The sequence below is a fragment of the Cherax quadricarinatus genome, chromosome 71 (assembly GCF_038502225.1).
Source record: "Cherax quadricarinatus isolate ZL_2023a chromosome 71, ASM3850222v1, whole genome shotgun sequence".
Taxonomy (NCBI): Eukaryota; Metazoa; Arthropoda; class Malacostraca; order Decapoda; family Parastacidae; genus Cherax; species Cherax quadricarinatus.
Window position 1 is genome coordinate 17,391,617 of NC_091362.1, and position 9,400 is coordinate 17,401,016.

The 9,400-nt window shown below is 38.2% G+C and overlaps 1 protein-coding gene across 1 annotated transcript; it reads right to left on the reverse strand.

Annotated features, from left to right (window-relative positions):
- Positions 1-5,830: 5,830 nt before the first annotated feature.
- Positions 5,831-8,280, reverse strand: LOC128700344 (cuticle protein AM1199-like). Its single transcript, XM_053793457.2, has 3 exons — positions 8,135-8,280; positions 6,470-6,678; positions 5,831-6,199 (listed from the first exon to the last, which is right to left on the reverse strand). The coding sequence occupies exons 1-3, from the start codon at positions 8,141-8,143 to the stop codon at positions 6,010-6,012; spliced, it is 408 nt and encodes a 135-aa protein (XP_053649432.1). The 5' UTR covers positions 8,144-8,280; the 3' UTR covers positions 5,831-6,009.
- Between the last annotated feature and the right edge of the window lie 1,120 nt (positions 8,281-9,400).

Genomic DNA, 9,400 nt, shown 5'->3' on the forward strand with positions numbered 1-9,400 from the left:
CTCATGAGAGTGGGAGTGTCGTCGTCTCTCCCATGACAATGGGAGTGTCGTCGTCTCTCCCATGAAAGTGGGAGTGTCGTCGTCTCTCCCATGACAATGGGAGTGTCGTCGTCTCTCCCATGATAATGGGAGTGTCGTTTCTACCATGACAATGGGAGTGTCATCACTCCCATGGTAATGGGAGTAGTAATGGTAATGGGAGTTTCTTCTCTCCCATGGTAGTGGTAATGGTAATGGGAGTGTCGTCTCTCCCATGGTAATGAGAATTTTCGTCTCCTCCATGGTAATGATAGTGTCATCTGTTCCATGGTAATGGTAGTGTCATCTCCCCCATGGTAATAGGAGTGTCGTCTTTCCAATGGTAATGGTAGTGTCGTCTGTCCCATGTTAACGGTAGTGTCGTCTTTCCAATGGTAATGGTAGTGTCATCTCTCCTATGGTAATTGGAGTGTCGTCTGTCCCTTGCTAATGAGAGTACTCACCTAATTGTACTCGTCTAATTGTGGTTGCAGGGGTCAAGACTCAGCTCCTGGCCCCGCCTCTTCACTGACCGCTACTAGGCCCACTCTCTCCCTGCTCCATGAGCTTTATCATACCTCGTCTTAAAACTATGTATGGTTCCTGCCTCCACTACATCACTTGCCAGACTATTCCACTTCCTGACAACTCTATGACTGAAGAAATACTTCCTAACATTCCTTTGACTCATCTGAGTCTTCAACTTCCAATTGTGACCCCTAGTTTATGTGTCCGGTCTCTGGAACATCCTGTCTCTGTCCACCTCATCTATTCCACGCAGTATTTTGTATGTCGTTATCATGTTTCCCCTAACCCTTCTGTCCTCCAGTGCCGTCAGCCCTATTTTCCTTACCTTTCTTCGTAGGACATTTCCCTTAGCTCTGGAACTAGCCTTGTTGCAAACCTTTGCACTTTATCTAATTTCTTGACGTGTTTGACCAGGTGTGGGTTCCAAACTGGTGCTGCATACTCCAGTATGGGTCTGACGTACACGGTGTACTGAGTCTTGAACGATTCCTTACTGAGGTATCAGAAGCTGCAGCAGTTATCCGGTTGTGTGCTTCCGGAGACGTGCTCGGTATTATACTCACCCCAAGATCTTACTCCTTGAGTGAGGTTTGCAGTCTTTGGCCACCTAGCCTATTCTCTGTCTGCGGTCTTATTTGCCCTTCTCCAATTTTCATGATTTTGCATTTGGCAGGGTTAAATTTTAGGAGCCAGTTGCTGGATCACTCGTCCAGTCTGTCCAGGTCTCTTTGTAGTCCTGCCTGATCCTCATCTGATTTAATTCTCCTCATTAACTTTACATCATCTGCGAACAAGGACACTTCTGAGTCTATCCCTTCCATCATGTCATTCACATATACCAAAAATAGCATTGGTCCTAGGACTGACCCCTGTGGGACCCCGCTCGTCACAGGCGACCACTGTGATACCTCATCACGTGCCATGATTCGTTGTTGCCTCCCTGTCAGGTATTTTCTGATCCATTGCAGTGCCCTTCCTGTCATACGTGTCTGATTTTGTAGCTTCTTTATTAATCTCTGTGAAGAACTGTGTCGAAGGCCTTCTTGCAGTCCAAGAAAATGCAATCAACCTAACCCTCTCTCTCGTGTCTTACTTCTGTTACCCTGTCATTAAACTCTAGTAGGATTGTGACACAGGATTTGCCTTCCATGAATCTGTACTGGTTGTCGTTTATAATCTTATTCCATTCCAGGTGCTCCACCACTCTCCTTCTGATAATCTTCTCCATGACTTTGCATACTATACACGTCAGTGACACTGGTCTATAGTTCAGTGCATCGTTTCTGTTTCCTTTCTTAAAAATGAGGACTATATTTGCCGTCTTCCATACCTCAGGTAGTTGCCCAGTTTCAAGGGATGTGTTGAAAATTGTGGTTAGTGGCACACACAGCGTCTCTCTCCCTCTCTAAGGACCCACGGAGAGATGTCTGGTCCCACCGCCTTTGAGATATCAAGGTCACTTAACAGCTTCTTCACCTCATCGGTTGTGTGTTTTTCATCCAACACTTGTTGGTATATTCCTTGTTGGTGTGCCCCTCTGTTCTGTCTTCCCGGAGTCCACCCTGTCTCCACTGTAAATACCTCCTTAAATATCGTGTTGAGCTCCTCACATACTTCTTGGTCTTTTCTTCTTTCCTCAGCCTGATTACCTGATCCTTGACTGTTGTCTTCCTCCTGATGTGACCATACAGCAGTGTCGTCTCTCCCATGGTAATGAGTGTGTCATCTGTCCCTTGGTAATGGTAGTGTCGTCTCTCCCATGGTAATAGGAGCTGCTGCCACAGAAATATAACATTCTGCAAAACCCCCTCGCCATTATTATACTAATGATGATATATTGCAAAATCCAACAAATAATAACATTGAAAAATATTATTATACCAACAGCAACAATAATATTAATATATAATGAAATAATAATAATAATAATAATAATAATAATAATAATAATAATAATAATAATAATCATGTAATAATAATAATAATAATAATAATAATAATAATAATAATAATAATAATAATAATAATAATAATAATAATAATAATAATAATAATAATAATAATAATAATAATAATAATAATAATAATAAATCACAATATAATCTCTGTAATGCATTTAATAATGATTTGTTCTTATTATTGTTGGTGTTATTATTATTGTTATAATAATAATAATAATAATTATTATTATTATTATTATTATTATTATTATTATTATTATTATTATTATTATTATTATTATTATTATTATAAACATTCGTGTTGTTTTGTTTATATCTAACAAAATTAAGTTTGAACTTAGTTATCTACTAATCACATTGCTGGTGAAAAGTTCTTGATCCAAGGAGCTGGATATATCTCTCTATTTATTTATTTATATCTATCTATCTATCTATCTATCTATCTATCTATATATCTATCTATATATACATATATACATATATATATATATATATATATATATATATATATATATATATATATATATATATATATATATATATATATATATATATGAATGTGTGTGCGTGTAATAGACCGGATAATCATAGTTTAATAGCTGTTACTTAATCCTAGGAGGAATTATTCTGATTAGTTAATCCTGTATATGAAATTAATATAACTTTCTACATTGTAATACAGATACATATGCTATTACTGATTATCATTGTTACACTAAATACGCATATATACATATATATATATATATATATATATATATATATATATATATATATATATATATATATATATATATATATATATATATATATATATATATATATATATATATATATATATATATATATACATATCGATATTCATCCTGTGGATGGCAGTGGCTAGTTTATTGTGCAAATCTCATTTAGAACCGAATGATTCCCATTCCATGTCCCTCTACGACGGATTCCTCATCACTCTACGACGGATTTCTCGTCGGTCTACGACGGATTCCGTGTCGTTGTGCCAAACAATTACTTTCCCGCTGAACACACATCCGATGAAAATAAAATGAACCTTAATAAGATTTCGTAATTAAATGGTGATGGAGGGAGAGAAGCGCTAAACTCACATGAGGTCCAGACAGCACCTGGGGGAAGGATAACGGCGGAGCGCATTCAATTAGGTGTTGATCTCAGCGGAGGGTAGGGAGGGGAAGGTAACGTCAATTCCCCTGATCAAGAACCATTTGTTTACCAAGAATGTTGTGTCTCTACGGGAGAGAGAGAGAGAGAGAGAGAGAGAGAGAGAGAGATTTTAAATGAGCTGATGTCGGAAACAGCTCTTAGCTTATAAATAAAGTTAGGAATCCTTAACCTAACCTTGTTAAACCTTGTGTAAGAGAGTGAGAGAGAGCAACTAATCTCTCTCACCTAATCTTCCTCACCAGGCGCCCCGGCCAGCATCTGATAAGCAACAAACTACATGATTAACAAATTCGTATGCTAATCTTCTACCCTGAATGCCTCGACGGGAACTAAACGCCGCGAGGCTGGCGTAAAAGGTGTGTCCGTGGAGGGTGGTGGAGCCGGCTCCGGCATCCGGCTCCGGTACCCGATGTAGGCGACCGGCTTCACTGCCCATCAACGGCGTGGATCCGGCTTCGCTATCCGGGCTTCGTTTTCATCCTTTTCGGCGTCGCGCTCTAAGTGAACGGGTTAAAGAGTTCTAAATTGGCAAACGTTCTTAGCGATAATTGCTCTCTCTCGCTCCTACACGTTCAGCAGCACTCATTTCACATCCTTGTGCCGTTCATTTTGTACTGCACACGTGTTAAAATTATTATTATTATTATTATTATTATTATTATTATTATTATTATTATCATCATTATTATTATTATTATTATTATTATTATTATTATTATTATTATTATTATTATTATTATTATTATTATTACTATCATTATTGTATTATTATTATTATTATTATTATTATTATTATTATTATTATTATTATTATTATTATTATTATTATTATTATTATTATCATTATTGTATTATTATTATTATTATTATTATTATTATTATTATCATCATCATTATTATTATTATTATTATTATTATTATTATTATTATTATTATTACTATTATCATTATTGTATTATTATTATTATTATTATTATTATTATTATTATTATTATTATTATTATTATTATTATTATCATTATTATTATTATTATTATTATTATTATTATTATTATTATTATTATTATTACTATTATCATTATTGTATTATTATTATTATTATTATTATTATTACTATTATCATTATTGTATTATTATTATTATTATTATTATTATTACTATTATCATTATTGTATTATTATTATTATTATTATTATTATTATTATTATTATTATTATTATTATATTTATTATTTTATTATCATTATTTTTATTATATTCATTATTATTGTTCAGTTTTGGATGAGTGTTTTAATCGTGTTCAAAATTTGTCTTTGAATAAGAAACTTTAATGTAATGTTTACTGTACATGTGTTTATTATATTTCTGGGGAAGCGATAAACCCGTGAGGGGTTGTCATGAAGCTTCACAAAGAGCTAAAACCTCATGGGGCTAATTTCTTACAAAGCCGACGTTGAGGTCTTGCGTATTAATGCGGTTGTGGTGGGGTTGCGCTAAACCCATAGGGGAGGTGGGGGGGGAATGGAGCGTAATTAAGTTTGAGCCAAGGAAGGGGGGATCAGGTCAGACTCCACGGATCAAGAGCCCTCCTCACCGGCTACTACTACAATTGCTACAACTACTACCATTACTACTACTATTATCACTATTTAAGACCTTTAAAGCTTAGCGCATAGATTGACTGATTAATACTACTATTACTATATATACTATTAATAATGTTAATAATAATAATAGGACTTGACGTGCTGTTGGAGTGTGAGCAAAGTAACATTTATGAAGGGATTCAGGGAAACCGGTAGGCCGGACTTGAGTCCTGGAGATGGGAAGTACAGTGCCTGCACTCTGAAGGACGGGTGTTAATGTTGCAGTTTTATAACTGTAGTGTAAAGCACCCTTCTGGCAAGACAGTGATGGAGTGAATGATGGTGAAAGTTTTTCTTTTTCAGGCCACCCTGCCTTGGTGGGAAACGGCCGATGTGTTAATAATAATAATAATAATAATAATAATAATAATAATAATAATAATAATAATAATAATAATAATAATAATAATAATAATAATAATTCAAGGTAGAGGCCAAATGATTGGTTTTGTTAATATAAAAAAAATATATAAAAAGGCAAAACAAAGTATTGTTGTTAGAGAGACTTTTAATGCTTTCCATTTATAATATATTTACAAAGGTACAGCATCCATATTTAACACAGACTTAAAAATAATAAGTTTAACCTATAAATATGGTCAATGAGGTGAGCAAACGACGTCTTGGTGGTTTGAGCGAGTCTTCTGCGCCAGATACTGGTAGTCTTATTTACGTGGTCTTGCCTTCACGGGCCTGGCGTTCCCTCTCGGCCTCGGCGAAGGCGATCTGGTCCATGACGAACTGAGGGATGGGGTGGGGGAACTCAGGAGCCACGGGCAGCATGTCAGACTCAGGCTGGTAGCCGTTCTCGTCAGCCACGAACTTCAGGTATGCAGTTCGTCCGTCTTCCAAGGGGTAACTGAGGCAGAGAGATTATGAAAGACTCATTATTATTACATTCATGGGGCTAAACGAGTTTTTCAAGAAGTAACTCTGGCATAGGTATTATAATACTCGTTATTACATTCATGGGGCAGGGCTAAATCCGTACGGGTCATACAATACCTGAGCTTTCAATTTATTCGTCCTCACTAAAGTCAAACGCTCTTGAAGGGTAATATATTCGAGATTTCAAGGAATATGTGCTCAAATGTATGTTAATATCTAAGACAGAAATACAATTACTGACCTCCAGTGGCCGATGCTGTTTTCTCCTCCGTTCTCGCCTAAAGAGCCAGAGACGTGCATCTTAATGCCGTTCTCGGCCTCGAAGTCGAAGCTGTGAGCGCCGGTCTCGTCTGGGTGATGTTGCTCACTGTGAATTATGGCCACGGGAGGCTTATCCAAAGGCATCTTGTCGGCCATGATCCCGGCCACCAGCATAGCAACCAACACTGACTGTAACACAATAGCAACCAGTAAAACACTGCTACTGAAAAACAATCAATAAAACACCACCACTGAAACAATGCCTGAAACACAACAGCAACCAGTGAAACACCATCACTGAAACAAGCCATCTTATCAATCAGTAAATCGCCAGCACTGAAGTTACCATTATAGCCACGGCAACTAGCACACAAGCTACTATTATCTTTGAAACATACCATTATTAATGATACATACCGTCACATCAACCAGTGAAACTCCAGTACTGACACACTAGTTGAAACAGGTCATCCCAGCAACCAGTAACACATCGAAACTACCATTGTGCTCAACACACTACAACTTCCTCAACCATTGTTACTTCAACGATCAGTATCATTGAAGCACAACACTTCTACTACTACTACTGCAGCACGCCGTCACCTCTCCCACCACTGGCTGCAACACCAACACGTCTACCGCACTGGCTGCAACACCAACACGTCTACCACACTGGCTGCAACACCAACACGTCTACGACTAGTACACACTGTCACATCAGTCAGCGCTCCATAACAAACAATCAAGATTAACTGGGTAAAGTGGCTCCTCCCCCCAGTCCCACCGGGGTAATATGTTCTCCCAGTGACACCGAGGTCTTTAGAGCGCCCAATGAACTGTCTTCCCCATTCAGAGGGAATGGGGAATGAGAATTACCCTCTCTTCTCCTCGGGTCAATCCTCATTATTCCTTATTTCTAGGCGCTGAAGAACTTTATGAGTTCAACGCCTCCCCATATTATAATATTATAATCATGGGGGTCATACAGCACCTGGGGAATGGGAATTTATGAGGCTTTATCCGAGGAAGGGGATAATAGCTCCAATTTCTTTAATCTAGAATCCATTATAGTATGCGATATCCCGTAGCTCGATCGCTAGCGCACTAAGCTCACACACTGAGGTCCTTAGTTCGAATCGCCTCCGGTGCGGCTGAAAAACATTAGGGACGTGTTTCTATAGGTCGCCTGCTGTCCCTGTTCACCCATCAGTTTAAAATAGGTACCTGGGTGTTAGTCGACGGGTGTGGGTCGCATCCGGGGACAAAACTGACCTTAATTTGCCCGAAATGCTCAGCATAACAAGCGGCTTTCTATATAGTAGTATGTCATTGATGTCAGCTATAGTCTGTATACCTTGTACATGCACTTGAACAAATGAACTTATTATTATTATTATTATTGTTATTATTATTATTATTATTATTATTATTATTATTATTATTATTATTATTATTATTATTATTATTATTATTATTATTATCCTACCAGCATCAAACATTCACCCCTTCAGAAGATGAACATAATAACAAGAAAATGTCTTTATTCTCACGAGTCCCTCTAAATCTCTCACTGAGGTAATGAAAAGCCAGAAAGAGATGACGAAGAGACACTTGTATCACTGCTGAAAGCTGAAGAGATACTCACTAGCTTCATTATGATGGCTCCTGGGAGTATAGAGGCACACAAACACACACTGTGATGGTACTAGGTCATCTGCACTCCTTTATATCCAAATCCTCAAGGTGTCAAGGAGGTATGGCCTGTGGAGTTGTGGGATGGGGGAGAATAGAAGGAGTTGGGGGAGCCGTGGAGGAGGGAGAACGGTGTGGGGGGGAGGTTGGGGTAAGAGGGAGAGGAAGAAATGAGAGACTGGGTTTAGTTGGCGAGGGGATAGTGACGAGAGGCACAGTGAAGGAATAGGAACCTAGTGGTTAGGCTAGTCACGTAGTGGTGGTCGGCGACCTAGTTTGAGAACATTTTTCTTCAGCCTCGGCCTTGAAGGTTCGGGCGGGGAAAGTAGCTTTACCTATTTTGATGGTGTATATAAGGCTGCTACCGGAACGTGGCTGCTCACTACCACTCAGGACGCTGTAGACTTCCTCCTTCTTCTAGATACACTGCCAACACTAGTGAAGAAACAATGCGGTGACAAGCCTTTAATGGACCAACGTATCGTTCTATGTGGAGCTCTGCAGTGAGCATAACGTTGTGTCATTAAACGTCATTAGCGTCTATGTTTTTTCTGTGATCGAAATTATTCCACCCAGATGCAGGTATTCTGGGTTTATAATGGCCCAAACAGGTAAAATCTATGCGTCTTCGAAGGTCATTACTTTCTAACAGTATCCTATGGCTGATACTGTTGGAAAGTAATGACCCCCAGGATTTACTGTAGGATTTACCACAATCTTCGAAGCAGTGATAAACGCACTCTAGAGAGAAACACTTGACAGAATAACTGAAGCGCGTGCACCCCCTGCGACGGCTGGAAGCCAGAAGCTGGAGAATCAAGGTTGGAGCCTCTCTCCCCGCTGTTGTCAAATGAAGATTTTATATTTTATTTACTTCTCTTTTCATGTAATACTCCTCCCGATTAGTTATTATCATAATGTAATTATTATGTATTTTCAAATATATCGTGGGAGGGCTTATTGCATTCACAGACTTAATCAGAGCCGGGTTGGTTAGTGTAGTTTGTCATCAGTAAACTGAGTCGTCCAATAAGGCGTAAGTTTAAGTGGCCTTTAAGAACCATAATAACAATAACAACTGAGTTGTTGGTTCTTCTCCAGATTTATTTTTAGTTGTATTTTTCTGGACATTCATTTTTAAAGGAATGGACCAGGAAGCCAGTGGAAGATCACGGCCCTATAACCAAAAAAAAATCCACTGAGGGTCATCATGGGGCTA